Below are 17139 nucleotides of genomic sequence, written 5' to 3'. Positions count from 1 at the left end.
GAGGTATGCCTCTGCCTGAAGACCTCTCATGATAGAGAATTCACCACTTCCTGAGGCAATATATTCCATGTCTGGATTCCAATCATGAAGGAAGTTTTCCCTTACATTGAACTGAAATATACCTCTGTGCAACATCTCCTCATTGTTCCTAGTTTGGCCTTCTGGGTCAAGGCAGAAAAAATCTAATTCCTCTTCCCCATAATAGCCCTTTAGATACTTGAAGTCACATATCATATCTCCCCTAAATCTTCTCTTCTCCAGGCTAAACATTCCCAATTTCTTCAACTTTTCTTCATATGGCATGATCTCTGACCTCGCCACCATCTTAGTCCCTGTCTTCTAGAAGAACTCCAACTAGTCAGTGTCCTGCTCCGCCTTTTCATTCCCTCCAACCCTTCCCTTCACCCTCCCCAATATCCTGTCTTAATGGTTCCTATTATTTTCTCTAATCCTTTCCTTCAACCCCTTCTAGCTGTTCTCTTGATCAACTTCCACCCTCCCTTTAATTCCTCCTACCTCCTGTTCTGTGGCCCCTTCCTCTCTAACTCACCCCTTTTATCCTGGGGTTCCATTCACCTTCTCCCACTAACCCCTCCAACCCCTCTCTACTTGCTATCTTATGGTTCCATCCGTCTCCCCCCCCATCCTCCTCCATCCCTTCTACCTTCTGTCCTGTGATTCAGTGTGCCTCCCTCCCACCTTTTGCTCTATCTTGTCCCATTTCCTGTACTATGGTTCTTTCTGCTCTTTCCTATTATATAGCCTGTTTCATCCTACCTCAACTTTTCCTATATTCCTTCACAATCTTCTCATCCTTCCATCTCCACTCATCTCCCATCCTGTGGCCATTTCTAATCCCTCACAGTCTTACCTCTCTACTTTTTCCTACCTCCAGTCTTGCCCTAAGGAAGCCTTTCTCTTAGCTTTCTGATCTCTCTCTCTCTCTCTCTCTCTCTCTCTCTCTCTCTCTCTCTCTCTCTCTCTCTCTCTCTCACTCTCATTATTAGTTACTCTTTCCTCTGTGAGTTTCTGAGGAAACTTCTCCTGGTTCTCCTTCCTATCACACCTCACCCCCCACCTCTAGCCCCTGTGCTGCTCTATAGAATTTAAAAGCTGACAGATAGACATCATTTTGTCATACCTTCTTTATGGGGGAGGAAAGAGAACTAGAGAGGAAAAGTGAGCTAAACAATGACACAGGGCTGTGTAGGACTTAGTCCTAACCCCACATCTCTGATACAGATCCAGATTTAGAACCCAAGTCCCTTAACTCCCCGTTGGCTGCTCTTTTCCCCCTTTGAATGCCTCTTCTTCTTCACCGCTTTCCATCCCACACCCTCTCTCTGCCAATGACTCATATCCTCAATCTTCCTGTCATCTCCTCTTTGCCCTTCCCACCCACCTTCTTACCTGAAGGTCCTGGAGCTTCTTCTTTGATCTCCCATGTTGGAGAGGGCTTTGAGGAGACAGTAGGGGTGCTCTGGCCCACAGATGAAGAGAAAGGGAAACACCTGGCCATGATTTCCCCAGACAGGCCCCCACCCACCCACCCCTCAGCTCTGCTTCCCTCCCTCTAACCCTCTCCACAACCTCTGCCCTGGGTGCTTCCAAATGGGAATGTATTTGTCTCTGGCTCGGTGTCCTCCGATCTGAGAAAAAGAAAGAACCAAGCTTTCTGAAAATAAGAGTAACCAAGCTCAAAGGAGATGCGACTGCACAGCCCTGAGACTCAGTCCTCACTGAGCCCCAGGGTTCCGAGTGGCAGCTTAGAGAGCTCTGGTGACATCAGCCATTGCGCCCTGGCAACCAGGCCAGTTTGAAGGAAAACGTGCAGAACCACCAGACTGAAGAATTCCCTCTGGGGAGACAGGGAAATGGAAGCACCAGCTCCTCATTTCATCCTTGATTAGCCTCATGTATTCAGCTTCCCCCAAAATGTTAAGCCCTTCATATCAATAAGTGGTTTACATGCCATTGCTTCCACCTGATTCTCCTCCTCCCTGGCTGAGAAGTCTTTCTCAGCAGGACGACTAGCGAGATAACAATAATAATGAAGAAGTTTGCTAAGAAAGAGCTTGAATTCTGCAGTGAAAGGAGTCAGATTCCACCTCCAGTGCTTTCTACCTATGTAACCTTGGGCATCACTTAACATCCCTGGATCTCAGCTTCCTCCTCCGTGCAAATGAGGAATTTAGACTAGATGGTCTCTGAGGTCTCTTCCAACTCTAGATCTGTGATCCTTTAATCATAGGTTTAGAGTTTAGACTATCTACAATAACATTAGCTCTAGTCTCTGTAATACCTTAAGGTTTACAAAAGTGCTCTACTCAAACAACCTTGTGAAGTAGGTAGATACAGTGGGATGAGTACTGAATTCTGGAGTCATAAGGCCCAGGTTCAAATCCTAATCTTATCGCTTAGGTAAGTTCCCTTGCTGGACTTTGGTTTACTCACTGTAAGACAGTTAGGTGGTGATGTGAATAGAGTGCTGGGCCTAGACTCAGGAAGACCTGAGTTCAGATACTTTCTATAGCTGTATGATCCTGGGTAAGTCTCTTAACTTCTGTCTGCCTGAGTTTCCTCAACTGGAAAATGGGGATAATAATAGTGTCTACCCCCTAGGGTTGTCATGAAGATCAAATGAGATAATGTTTTGTAAAGCACTTAGAGCATTCTCTATAAATAAAAATTCTCAGCTAAAACCCCACCATCTGCAAGAAGCCTTTCCCAATCTCCCATAATACTTGTTGCTTCTCTTTGAATTATCTCTAATATCTTATTTGAACGTAGCTGTTTTGATGTTGGCTCTGCCATTAGATTGTGATCTCCCTGAGGACAGACTGTTTTTGCCTGTCTTTGTGTCTCCACTACTTAACCTGGTACCTATGACACAGTTAAGTGTTTAATGATTGCTTGTTGATGGCACTTGACTTGATTCCTTAGTCCCAAACTCAGAATAAACCTTTTCCTGCCCATCTAATAGATCATTGGGAGAATTAAATAATACAAAGAACGAAAAGATCTAGAGATATGTAGGCTGTTAGTACTGTACACAAATGTAATTTAGAATAGCAGAAAAAGCCTTGCATTTAAAGTCATATCTGTGTTTCAATCTTACTTGACATCTTGGATGTAACACAGATTAAGTAATTAAGTAATCCAGCTCATGCTTCTTTCGGTGATGGCAGCCCACCCTCTTTCTAATTATTAAAAAGGTCTTCCTTATATTGAGTCAATACCAATCTTTCCACAATATCTCCTCATAGTTCCTCATTCTGTTCCTTATTGTGGCTCTCCTTCTTACTGCTGATGGGTTGTGAGCAAGGCCTGCCTCAAGTTCATCTCCTGGCAATTTAGGTATGCAAGTGGAATGAATGGGCAGTTAAGTGGTGCAGCGGATAGAGCACCAAGCATGGAGTCAGGAAGACTCATCTTCCTGAGTTCAAATCCAGCCTCAGACACTTACTAGTAGTGTGACCCTGGATAAGTCATTTAGTCCCGTTTGCCTCAGTTTCCTCATCTGTAAAATGAGCTGGAGAAGGAAATGGTAAACCATGCCAACATCTTTGCCAAGAAGACCCCATAAAAAGGAGTCAAGAAGTATATGACTGAAACATCTGAACAACAACGACAATGGAATGAATGCGATACTCACATCATTCAATAGTTAACAAAGGGGGATTTATTTAGTCATAGAAAAAATATCACTCAGCAGCACTAGCCAGTGAGGACACTGCGGTGCTGGTCAGCAGCCTCAAGGAAGGCCCGAGGGCTCTGTGTGGCCTTTTGTACTCAAGGGACCATCAAGTCTCAATACTTTATCAGGGAGAAGAACCAGCCCCAGGCTTTATGGGGCAGTCCCCAACCATACCACAGAAACTTGGGGAGTTCGGTCAACCTCCCAGGGCCTCAGTTTCCTCAAATGTAGAAATAATAGGTTAGAATAGATGATCTTCCAGCCCTCAGTTCTATGATCTAGAAGCCTCTGCTTTCCCTCCTCTTCTGGTTTAATCTTGCCTTTGATCTCACCTTCCTCTTAGCCCAGAATGCCCTGCCCCTCCTCATACTGGTCCATTCTTTGGTGCATGTTCTGTGCTTTTATTTTTCTCACTTATCAAGCATTTATTTTTTTTCCTCCCTTCTACCTCTCCCACACTGAAAAAGGAAAGGAAAAAGAACCTTTATAACAAATATGAATAGTTATACAAAACAAATCTTCACGTTCACCATGTCCAAAAATGTGTCTCAACCTAGCCCATCACCCCCTCTATCTGGAGGTGGGAAGCATTCATCATCAGTTCTCTGGAATCACAGTTGATCGTTGTACTGTTCAGATTTTTTAAACATTTAAAAATTGTTCATTTTTGCAATGTTGCTATAGTACAAATTGTTCTCCTTATTGAGCTCATTTCAGCTCATTTCATTCTTTATCAGTCCACGCAAATTTTCCCCGCTTTCTATGAAATCTCTTTCATCATTTCTTACACCTGAATAATACTCTATTTCACTCCATAATTTGTTCAGCCCTTCCCCAATTGATGGTCACTTCCCCCCCCACTTACTTTCCAGTATTTGCAGCTATATATTTTTAAAGCTGCTCTAAAAATTTAAGTTCAAATAAGTCCTTTTTCCTCTTTTTTCTGATCTCTTTGGAGGAGCTAGGTGACACAGTGGATAGAGTGTTGGGCCTGGAGTCAAGCCTTGAGTTCAAATCCAGCCTCAAACACTTACTAGCTATGTGAACCTAAGCAAGTAACTTAATATCTGTTTGCCTCAATTTCCTCAACTGCAAAATGGGAATAATAATAGCACCTACCTCAAAAGATTGTTATAAAGATCAAATGATATAACAATTGTAAAAATTTTAGCACAGTTCCTGGCACATAGTAAGCACTACATGAGTATTAGCTATTGCTTGAGATATAAATACGTATGTATATAGAGGACTTTTGGGGGGGCAGAAATTTAACAAAGGGCAGGCAGAGACAATTTTATGAGCCAAATAGCCTTTATTAGCAGGAACATGCTAATGGTAACAGAGAGGTCTTACTATCTTGGCTCCATTTTGGACCCAGAGAGAGGATCGACCTCACTTTATACCTTGGTGTGTCTTCCTTCTGATTGGCCTGACAGTACATCATTTGGACATTCCCTGGCAAATGTAAGGCAACCCTAATTGGTAGACACTTAAATGAGGAGGTGGGCCAAGAGTTCATAGCTAATCATTACTTTATCATTGGAAGGGGAGAAGATTGATACTCAGGTCAATCTACAACGAGGGAAAATGACTTTCAAATGTGGCTGACCCTAACCACTCTGACATTTAAGGGACAGAATGTTAGCCGGTTTATGAAACCCAGCTTGCCCCCAGCAAACTTGGCCAGAAATGCACAAGCCATCTCATCTAGCTTTTACTGGCTTGATCTCTTTTTTCTAGACCAGGTCATCCCAAATCTTCGTGAGAGGAATGACAAGAACAAAGGGAGAACCTAGCTTCCCCCCTGCCCCCCACCTTCCCTGCCCATATAGATGCCTTGGGGGCTGGGAATAGATCACTTTACTCAGTTACACCCTTCAAAACTGCCTGAGCATCAGAGGTTAGGGGTCTTGACAAAAATAGAAGGAAAAAGGATGAATCACAAATAAATAATTGGTTATTAATAGAATAGTATAATATTAATTTCCCTTAATTTTTTTCCCTTTCTTTGATCACTTTAAGGTATAATCCTATTAGTGGTAATACTAGGTTGAAGTATATATGGAGTTTAGTAATTTTGGGGGGCACAGTTCAAAACTGCTTTGCAGAATGGCATGTCACAGCTCCCATAATGCATGTGTCCCTATTTTCTCATACACTCTGCAATATTTTTCATCTTACTAGTTTGACTGCTCATCTTACTTCTTTTTTGCCAGTTTGGTGAGTGCAAGGTAGATATGCTAATCATTCTTCAAAGCCCTTTGTATATCCTGCCATCTCCACAGAGCCCTTTTGATGAAAGTCTCCACTCATAGTGTCTCAGAGTTAGAAGAGTCTTCAGAAGGCCCCCTAGCCCAACCCCTAAGTAATGAATCCCGTCTTTGATATCTCTGATAAGCAGTCACCCTAGGTTTTACTCCTCTAATGACATTTGCCTCTTCAATTTGGGGACAACTTTAAGTAATTAGGAAGTTCTTCCTTATAATGAGTCAACATCAGCCTTTCCATGACCTTCCCTTACTAATCCTCAATATGCCCTCTGAGACCAAGCAGAGTAAACAAGACAAAGTTGCAGACATCTTAAGATATGGGTCATGCCCAATTTCTCCTCCCCCATCTTCTCCTCTCCAAACTAAGCCTGTCAGTCAACTAGCACTTATTGAGTAGATACTGTGTGCCAGCCACTGTGCCATGAACTGAGGATACAAAGAAAAGCAAAATAAGTACCTGCCCTCAAGGAGTTCACAATCTACTGGAAGAGACAATATGCAAACAAATACATACCAAAAAAAGCCATATATAGTATAAAAAGGAAATAATCAACAGAGGGAAAGTATTAGCCAGAAAATCCAGGAAGCAGAAATGAAGAGGGAGAGAATTCCAAGCAAAGGTGGCTGGGTGGGGAAGGGGGGGGGGAGATTGGCAGCCAGAGAAAATGCCCAGAGCCAAGATATGGAATGTCTTATTCAGGGAACAGCAAAGAGGCCAGTATCACTGGATCAAAGAGTACATGCTGGGGGAATGGAGGGAGGGTGTATGGTATAAGAATGATGGAAAGATATGAAGGAACTCATTTGTTAAGGGCTTTGCATGCCAGAAGATTTCGTATTTAGTCCTAGAGATGATAGGGAGTCACTGGAATATATTGAGTATGAGAGTGACATGGTCAGACCTGTGATTTAGAAAAATTACTTTGACAATCAAATGGAGAATGGACTGAAGTGGGGAGAGACTTGTGGTAGGAGGATCAACCAACAGGTTATTGCAATAGTCAAGATGTGAGATTAGGGCCTGTGCTAGGGTGATGGCAATACTGGAAGAGGGAAGGGGGCATATTTGAGAGATGTTGCAAAGGTGAAAATGACAGGTCTTGGCAACAGATTGGATATGGTGGGTGAGAGATAATAAGGAGTCAAGGATGACGCCTAGGTTTCAAGCCTGGGTGACTGGTTATATGGTAGTACCCTTCAGAGGAATAGGGATGATTAAAAGAGGGAAGAAAGTAAGTTGAGCTTTGGGCATGTTAAGCTTAAAATGTCTACTGGAATCCAGTTTGAGATGCCCAAAAGGTAGTTGGAGATATGGGACTGAGAGTCAACAGACAGGTCACTGCTGGAAAGGTAAATTTGAGAATCATAAGAGTAGAGATGATAATTAAATCCATAGGAGCTGATGAGATCACCAAGTGAAATAGTATAGAGGGAAAAGAGGAGAGGGTCCAGGTTATGGTTAATGGATGTGATCTAGATGAAGATCTAGCAAAGGAGACTGGGAAGAAGCAGATAGGTAGGAGGAGAACCAAGAAAGAATACAACCCTGAAAACCTAGAGAAGGAGTAAAGGAAGAACAGTGGGAGAATGCATCTGAGTGAAATGAGATCAAGAAGAGGGGAGAAGAGGAGCTCTTCATGCCACTGATCCTTTCATGTACCATGAAGAGATCCTTTTCTTCACCATTCTGGTTACCACATTTAGAACGCCCTTCAACTTGGCAATGTCCTTTCTAAAACTGAGTGTACAAAATTAAGTAAAATAGGCCAGATGTGACCAACCTGGACACAGAAGAGCATGACTATTCCATCACTTGCTCCAGATACTTTGTTTCCATTAATAGAGCCTTCTGACTTTTAATTTAAAAAAATACTGCTTTCTAGTTAATCTTTTGTCCTCCTGGTTCCAACAACCCCACCCACCTACCGAATGCTGTACTTGCACAACTGACTGTTAGGATCCAAATGCCTTTACATTTATCTGTATTAACTTATTGGTTTCATAAGTTTAGTAGCATGAAGTAGACATTAAAATATTATCTAGTCTCATTCTATCTTGTCATTTTATATATGAGGAAATTGGGGTAGTGATTTACCTAAGGTCATATGAATAGAAAGTAACCTCAAAACCAGTCATCTTTCTGTCAGGCTAAGCTTATTCATTTAACATTAATGATATCTTGACTCCATCAGGATTCCACTCTTACCCAAATTGCTTCAGACTAGAGAATGTGGAGTCAATCTGTGCCAGTTGCCAATAAATTTGGCCCACCACCAATTTCTCAGCTATAAAAAGTATGTACAGTAAAGGCCATAGTGGCAACATAGTGAAGTTAAAAGAATCCAGGACTTAGAACCAGATGACCTGAGTACAAGTCAATATTAACTCAGCTATATGACCTTGGAAAGTGCATGCACACACACACACACACACACACACACACACACACACACACACACAGTACAATATAATATTAGCTCCCATTGCTATGATATTTTGTAGAAGACAATGAGTTTCTCTTACAAGTTAACAAAGCCTGGAACTTTCTCCCTCCTCTTCTCTGCCTCCTGGCTTCCCCAACTTCCTTCCAGTCCCAACCAAAATCCTGCCTTCTGCAAGAAGACTTTCACCAGTCTTCCTTAATACCAGGGTCTTCTCTCTATGATGATCTCCAATTTATCCTGTTTATGTCCTGCTTGTACATAGTTGTTTGCATGTTGTTTCTCTCCTGACACTGCAAGCTCCTTGAGGGCAGGACTGTTTCTTGTCTTTCTTTGCATCCCCAGTGCCACATTGCCTGCCACATAGTGGACATTTAATGAATACTGGTTGACTTGACTTGGCTTGCCATCGTCATCCCCTTCTTATAGAAGAGGAAATGGAGGCACACAGAGGTGAAAAATGTGGCCTAAGGTCACTCAGCTGGTACCTGTCAGAGATAGAACCAAGATCATATGACTCCAAGTCATGGAATCTTGTGACGATATCAGAGATTTCTGAGGACTGAGAGATTTCCTCTGACTAGGGTGATTAAGAAAGGCTCAATGGAGTCTAAATTTTGGCCTGGTCATGGACAGAATGTGTTTTGTTTAGGCAGGAGAGACCATCTCCATCTTCCCTAGAGCCTCCCAACCTGCTTCTGAGCTTCCTGCTTTGTATGCCCCCTTCTTTCTCCACCTTGCCTTTGTTAAACACAATAAACAGGATAATACATCTATCTCTTTTTAGTTTAGAGATCTGTGGGCTTTGTGACCTGAGACCGAAGGAAAAGGAGGAGAAGAGGAAGGAAAAGAGGAAGAGAAGCAGAAGGCAAAAAATGAGTTTTCTGATTGTAGATTGTGCATCATAGGAAAGGACTGTGAAGCCTTAATTGTGCTGTGAAACATTTGGAAACAGAAAGCTGTCACATTTCCACTCTTGCTATTTAACTGTGTGTCCTAGGGGAAATACTTATCCCTCTCTGGGCCTAAGTCAGTCAGCCAATAAGTGCTTGTTAAGTGTCTACCCTACAGCAGGCATTGTGCTAAACACTGAAGATACAAAGAAAGGAAAAAGGCAGTATCTGCCCTCAAGGGACTCTAATGGGGGAGACAACCAGCAAACAGGGATGCACAAACTAGAATTATTTAGCATAAATTAAAGATAATCAAGAAAGAAAAGGCACATGTACTAAAGGGGATCAAGAAAGGCTCCCTGGAGAAGGTAAGATTTTAGTTGAGACCTGAGGAACCCAAAAGGTGAGGAGGGAGAGCGCTCTGGCACTGAGGACAGCAAGTGAAAATGCCAGGCAGGAGCTGGGAGACAGAGGGTCTTGTGCAACAATGTGTGTGTGGGGGGGGGGAGTGTCACTAGATTTCAAAGATATAAGAAGGGTGGAAAAGTAGGTAGAGGACCAAGTTATGAAGGGCTTTAAAAAGCCAACCAGAGGATTTTCTATTTGATCCTGGAGGTGATAAGGAGTCACTGGAGTCGACTGAATAGGGAGGTGACATGGTCAGGCCTGCACTTAGGAAAGTCACTTTGGCGATTGAGGGAAAGATGGACTGGAGTGGGGAGAGGCTTGTGTCAAGCAGACTCACCAGAAGGCTGTTGATTGCAATTGTCTAAGCATGAGGTGATGAGGATTTGCACCAGGGTGGTGGCAGTATAAGAGGAGAGAAATGAGCGTAGACAAGAGATATCATGAAAAAAATCCACAGCACTTGGAGACTGAATGGGTATTAGGAATGAAAGAGGGCGAGGAGTTGAACAAGAAAAAGAATCCATATGTTCTAAAATATTTGTAGCAGCCCTCTTTGTGGTGGCAAAGAACTGGACGTTGCAGGAACACCCATAATTGGGGATAAGCTGAATAAGTTGGGGTATATGATCGTGATGGAATATCATTGTGCCATAATACATGATAAGCCCAACAGCAAGGGAAAGAAAGAGAGATTTAATTTAAAGTTACTACAGACAATATCAAATATTTGGGAGTCTGCCTGCCAAGGCAACCCCAGGAACTAGATGAACACAGTTACAAAAGACTTTTCACACAAATAAAGTCAGATCTAAATAAATGGAAAAATATCAGTTGTTCATGGGTAGACCAAGCTAATATAATAAAAATGACAATTCTACATAAATTAATTTACTTAATCAGTACCATACCAATCAACTACCAAGAAATTATTTTGTAGAGTTAGAAAAAATAATAACAAAATTAATCTGGAAGAACAAAAGGTCCAGAATATCAAGGGAACTAATGAAAAGAAATGTGAGGGCAGGTGGCCTAGCTGTACCAGATCTTAAATTGTATTATAAAGGAGCAATCATCAAAACTACTAGCTTCTGGCTAAGAAATAGAGTGGTGGATCAGTGGGATAGGGTAAGTATACAAGACACAGTAGTCAATGACTATAGTAGTCTACTGTTTGATAGACCCAAAGACTCTAGCTTCTGGGACAAGAACTTATTATTTAACAAAAGCTGCTGGGAAAACTGGAAAATAGTATAGCAGAAATTAGGCATAGACCAACATCTTATACCATATACCAAGATAAAGTCAAAATGGATGCACAGGGCAGCTAGGTGGTGCAATGGATAGAGCACCAGCCCTGGAGTCAGGAGGACCTGAGTTCAAATCTGGACTCAGACACATAACACTCACTAGCTGTGTGCCTCTGGGCAGGTCACTTAACCCCAACTGCCTCACCCCCCCCAAAAAAAATAGGCCCACGATTTAGATATAAAGTCTGATACTATAAGCAAAATAGGAGAGCAAGGAATAGTTTACCTATCAGATCTATGGAGAACAAAAGATTTTATGACCAACAAGAGATAGAGAATATTATAAAATGGATAATTATAAGTGTATTAAATTGAAAAGTTTTTGCATCAACAAAGCCAATACAACCAGGATTAGAAGGGAAGCAGAAAGCTGGAAACAACTTTTACAACCATTGCCTCTGATAAAGGCCTGATTTCTAAAATATATAGAGACCTGAGTCAAATTTATAAGAATACAAGTCATTTCCAAATTGATAAATGGTAAAAGGATATGAATAGGCAGTTTTCAGATGAAGAAATTAAAGCTATCTATAGTCATATGAAAAAATGCTGTAAATCATTATTAGAGAAATACAAACCGAAACAACTCTGAGGTACCACATCACACCTTCTAACATTTGGCTAACAGATTGGCTAACAAGATAAAACAGGAAAAACAATAAATGCTGGAGAAGATGTGGGAAAATTGGAACACTAATGCATTGTTGGTGGAGTTGTGAACTGATCCAACCATTCTGGAGAGCAATTTCGATCTATATCCAACGGACTATAAAACTGCACATACCCTTTGACCCAGAAATAGTTCTTCTAGGTCTGTGTCCCAAAGAGATTATAAAAATGGGAAAAGGACCCACAGGTACAAAAATATTTAAAGCAGCTCTTTTTGTGGTGGCAAAGAATTGAAGATTGAGGGATACCCATCTATCAAGGAATGGCTGACCAAGTTGTGGTATATGAATGTAATGGAATACTATTGTGCTATAAGAAATGATGAGCAAGTGGACTTCAGAAAAACCTGGAAAGACTCGTATGGACTCATACTGAGTGAAGTGAGCAGAACCAGGAGAGTGTTGTGCACAGTAACAGCCACAGTGTGTGATGACTTTGATGACTTAGCTCTTCTCAGCAAAGCAAGGATCTAAGACAACCCCAAAAGACTCATGATGGAAAATGCTCATGGCATCCAGAAAAAGAACTATGCAGTCCGAATGCAGATTGAAGCATGCTATTGGATATCTCTCTTCTTTTGTGTGTTTCTTCTTTCTCACGGTTTCCATGGGTTCCAATTGTTCTTAACGACATGACTAATCTAAAAATATGTTTAATATGGATGTGTTTGTATAACCTATATCAGATTGTGCTCCATCTTGGAGAGGGGAAAGGGGAGGAAGGGGAGAAAATTTAGAACTCAAAATCATATAGAAGTGAATGTTGAAAATTAAAAATAAATAAATAAATAAAAGTATACATAGTCGGGTCATTTTAACTATTATAAATACCCAAATTAACTACAAAGGACACATGAAGGAAGACACTCTCTGCATTGAGAGAACTGGTGGTTAGAAATATGTACACAGACTGATTTTACACACACACACACACACACACACACACATTTATACATATACCATATATACACAAATTTGTTTTTTTGGTTTTTTTTTCTTTTTTTTGGTTAAGCAGTGGGGTTAAGTGACTTGCCCAGGGTCACACAGCTAGTGTTAAGTGTCTGAGGCTGGATTTGAACTCAGGTACTCCTGACTCCAGGGCCCACGCTCTATCCACTGAGCCATCTAGCTGCCCCCCACAAATTTGTTTCTAATGTTAGCCATCTCTAGGGTGGGAAAGAGGGGAGGAAAGAAAAAAAAAGGAAAAAAAGTTACATGATAACTTTATTGTATATTTAAAAGGAATAGCAAGTTGTACATAATACTTTTGCAATTTCATGTGCAATCATCTTTTTTTTAATTCTACTATGTTATGGAAATGTTTGTTATTTCATAATTTAAAAATAAAATAAAAGATTTGAAAGACAAAAAAAGACCTGAGTGACTAAGAGGATTTTAGTACTCTTAAGAGTAATAGGGAAGTTAAGGAGAGGGAAGGTTCTGTGAAAACATCCTAAGTTCAATTTGGAACATGTTGAATTTAAGATTTCTACAGGACATCCAGTCTGAGGTATCCACTAGGTAGTTGGAAAGGTAAGACTAGTGATCAGGAGAGTTTAGGGTCAAGTTTTGAGAATCATGAGTACTTTGTTCACATGTAAAATAAGGAGGCTGGATCCAACAGTCTCAGTGGTCATTTTCCACTATAAAACCTGCTCATGGAATTGTCTCCTCTGAACTGGGATGTGGGTTCAACTAGTCTGTTTATGGGTGATGGCAGACACTGAAGCTGTGTGTTAGGGGAAGCCTGGTGTCACAGCAAGGGCCCTAGGCTTAGATAGAGCACACACGGTTTCAAGTCCCGCTTCTGGAGTTTATGAAGAATCTGGATATCTGGGTCCAGCTTTCCCACTGTGTGAACCTGAACAGATCATCTTTTCTCTGTGAACCTCAGTTCCTCATCTCAAAAATGAGGCATTGGACTAGACAATTGCTTGGGCTGCCTTCCTGCCATGAATGCATATGGACCAGGAAAGATTAGGCATCCTGACTGAAAGGAATGGCTCAGTGAAACGGTATTGAGTCTGGAGTCAGAGCCTCGTGATTCAAAATCTTACTAAGGACTTTAAGTAAATATCTGGACTTCACTTTATTTAACAATAAAATGAAAAGGTTGATCAAGTTGACCTCAACACTCCCTTTGACCTTTCAATCTATGATTCTACAATTGGCGGAGCTTATGACAGTGGAGAGGCCCCTGAGTAGCTGGGTGACTTAGGCAAGCAATCATTTCTCTTGATCTCAGTCTTACTATCTGTAAAATGAGGAGGTAAGACTGGATCCAAGGACCCTTCTAGAACTAAATCCTGTGTTTGGGCTCAGTCAAGCCAGAGCATCCTAGTGATTGGTCTGAATCAGTATATTCTGACTTGGGGGCTATAAGAAACTGCGGTATGAGCTCCAGATCAGGACAATCAGGGCCTAAATTTGTTTTTGTTTCTGTTTTCTCCCTGGACACTTAGAGAAGTGTTAGCAGACTAGGCCCCTCCACCCAGCCTGGGCTGGAGAGTACGTCTTAAATAAACTTTCCATTCTCTGCAAATTTACTCTGATTGTTTCTGAATGCAACTCCTTTGTGAATACACTCTAGACAATTTGTTCTTATGATGTAGCACTGAGCGGTCAGTCTCCAATAACAAGAAAAGTCTTATGCAAATGACCTTCGAGCAGAGGATTACCAAAAGAAACAGGAATTAGAGCCACCATGAAATGGGGGCAGCAGGGAAGAAAGAAGGTAAGAGGGCTTCAGATGTGCCTGATCTCTAACCTGAGGTCTCTGTAGTGTGGCAGAAAGAATAACACGGAGCCATGGAGCATGTGCTGGTTCGACTTGGGATAAGGAGACGTGGGTTCAGGTTCTGGGTCTGATGATGATTACCTCTTGTTTAAAAAAAAAAAAAGCAAAACAGAGCTGAGGTTCTACAGAGGGAGGGTAAAGACTGGAGGGAAATCCTGAACTTAAGACTTGCCAAGTTAAGAACAATTTCCATTGTTCAGACAGGTGCCCTTTCCCTTCACTACAGGATTAAAGTGGGAGTTTCTTTTTAAAGGAAAAGACTGAATTCATTCATTATATAAAAGAACCAAGATATTAGCAGAAGATAACAGATTAGTGCCTAACTGGGGGCCATGCATGTATGTGTGTGTACATGTGTTTGAACCAGTTATTTCATAAGTGTAAAGAATTCCCAGGGTAGAAAACTACCAATCTGCAAGGGTTCTGCAATTTATAGGGTTTTATTTTGTTGTGTTTTTTTGGGGGGGAGGATGAAGAGAAAGGTATGAGAGTGTTATGAGTTGCCTGGAACACTGAGGGATTAAGTAATTCACCCTGAGTTACACAGGGTATATAAAATGTCTTCCTGACAGCAAAGCCAACTTATGCATTGCACATTAGAGGCAGCTAGGCGGTGCAGTGGATAGAGCTCTAGATTTAAAGTCAACAAGACCTAAGTTTAAAACTGGCCTTAGACACTAGGCTTGGAGTCAGCAAGATCTAAATTCAAATCCTGCCTCTGACACTTGCTAGCTGTGTGACCCTAGACAAGTCATTTAACCTTAATCTCATTTTCCTTATCTATAAAATGGAGATAATAATAGAAAATATCAAATAAGAGAACATATGTAAAGTGCTTTGCAAACCTTAAAGTGCTATGCAAATGGTAATTAGTATTATTAGTATTATCATTGTTATGGATGAGGATTATACTACTTGTGATAGAAATAGGATAACTAAAATATGTTTCCCCCAAGATTAATCCTAATTCATCACCAATTTCATCCTTAAAGTTCACAAACATACCTCTTTCCTTTGCAGCAGCAAGACCTATTCCTACGTCATAGAATAAAATCAAACTCTCAGAAGGCAACCGGTCTAACCCCGAACCCAAAGCATGAATCCCATCTACATCAGTCCTGGAAGATGATCATGTAGCTTCTGCCTGAAGGCCTCCAAGGAATTGGACCCTTCCCTTATCCCCCTTGGATAGCTCTCATTGCTTTTCCTAATGTTGAGAAATGGGCCTCCCTATAACTGGTCCTTGCACTTCCTGGAGACAAATAGAAAGTTTGATCTCTCTCCCTCACGGTAATTCTTCAGATCCATGACAAAGTGATCATGTGTGACATCACTAAGTCTTCCCTTTTCCAGCCTAAATGCGACCAGTTCCTTCAACCTAACCACATGATATCCCGGCTGCCTTGATGCTGACATGTTCCAGCTCTCTAGCAGCAATGATGCTATGTTGGAAGTAACAGCCATGGTGTCAGAGGCAATGAGGTGACGTGGTGGATAGAGAGCTGCGCCTGGAGTCAGGAAGACCTGAGTTCAAATCTAGCCTCAGATATTTACTAGCCATGTGACCCTGGACAAGTCATTTAACTCTGTTTGCCTCAATTTCATCAACTATAAAATAAGAATCATTTTAGCACTTACTTCTCAGGATTATTGTGAGGATCGAACGAGATAATATCTGTAGAAGTACTCATCACACTCCCTGACACATAGCAGATGTTAAATAAATGTGCATTCTTACTCCCTTCCTCCCATCATAGAATGAACACTCGTCTTGGAGCAAACTCTGTCTCTGATGCTTGCTTAGCTGTGTGACTTTGGACAAGTTACTTCACCTCAGTTACTTCATTTATGAAATGGGGACCATACAACACCTACCTCGTTATGAAGAAAGAGGCTTGATGCCTTCAAATGTTATAGAAATTGGAATTATTGCTTTTATCATACTTATCCTGCCATGTGGTACTCAAGCACTGGACACGGCTTCTCCAAATGTAGTCTGACCAAAGGGCATGGAGCTCTTACCTTCCTTTTCCAGCCACCGAAAACCTTACTAAGCCAAGCTGTTAATACACAGTAACACGGTGCTGCATCAACACCAGCCACATACGATGGGCTTGCTGCACACCACTGCACACAGCTAGCTCACTGCAGGTGAATATTCCACAAGACTATGGCTGAATGGGAGCCCAGTCCAGGGACTGCCCCTTTTCCACTCCCAGGCCAATACCAAATGGAGAATATTTCTCAACCGGTGAACCGAGGAGAATGAGTGAAGTTGCAGCCCATAGTGGAAAAGGTGGCCAGGGAACCTGTATCATCAGGGGAAAACCAGGTTTTAGTAAGAGCTAGTAGATGAAAGGAATGGGACAAGAAAAGATTTAAGATGGAAAAGACTTTGTTGCTTAGGGAACAAACATTCCAGAGAGTGCAATGGAAAGGCTGAGTGGAGTTAGGTCAAACTTTAGGGTGGGAGGATTGAAGAGAATGGGAATGAGTAATTGGGTATTGGAAGGGGTGTGGAAGGGGGTTTGGATAATGATCTACAGGAGCTCAAAATTAATGGAATGTGAAGGATATGACCAGGTGTGAGAACGGTCATCAATGAGTGGAGCCCAGCATCCTCTGTCCACAAAGGACAGGCTTAGCAGGAGATAAAAA

At 41.6% G+C, this 17139-nt stretch overlaps 1 protein-coding gene across 1 annotated transcript in view; it reads right to left on the bottom strand.

The window, feature by feature from the left end:
- LOC110196078 (speedy protein E4) overlaps positions 1 to 15945 on the bottom strand; it is a 44200-nt gene extending 28255 nt beyond the window's left edge. The window contains exons 1-3 of the mRNA XM_078149200.1: positions 15771 to 15945; positions 3303 to 3464; positions 1579 to 1649 (exon numbers count right to left, since the gene is read on the bottom strand). Coding sequence (XP_078005326.1) covers positions 1579 to 1649; positions 3303 to 3464; positions 15771 to 15945 — 408 coding nt within the window. The remainder of the gene's footprint in view (positions 1 to 1578; positions 1650 to 3302; positions 3465 to 15770) is intronic.
- Positions 15946 to 17139: the final 1194 nt, after the last annotated feature.

This window comes from Phascolarctos cinereus, unplaced genomic scaffold, assembly GCF_003287225.1.
Source record: "Phascolarctos cinereus isolate Bilbo 61053 unplaced genomic scaffold, phaCin_HiC Scaffold_2;HRSCAF=192, whole genome shotgun sequence".
NCBI classification, from domain to species: Eukaryota; Metazoa; Chordata; class Mammalia; order Diprotodontia; family Phascolarctidae; genus Phascolarctos; species Phascolarctos cinereus.
The sequence above is the reverse complement of the archived record's forward strand: the minus strand, read 5'-3'. Positions and strand labels throughout refer to the sequence as shown.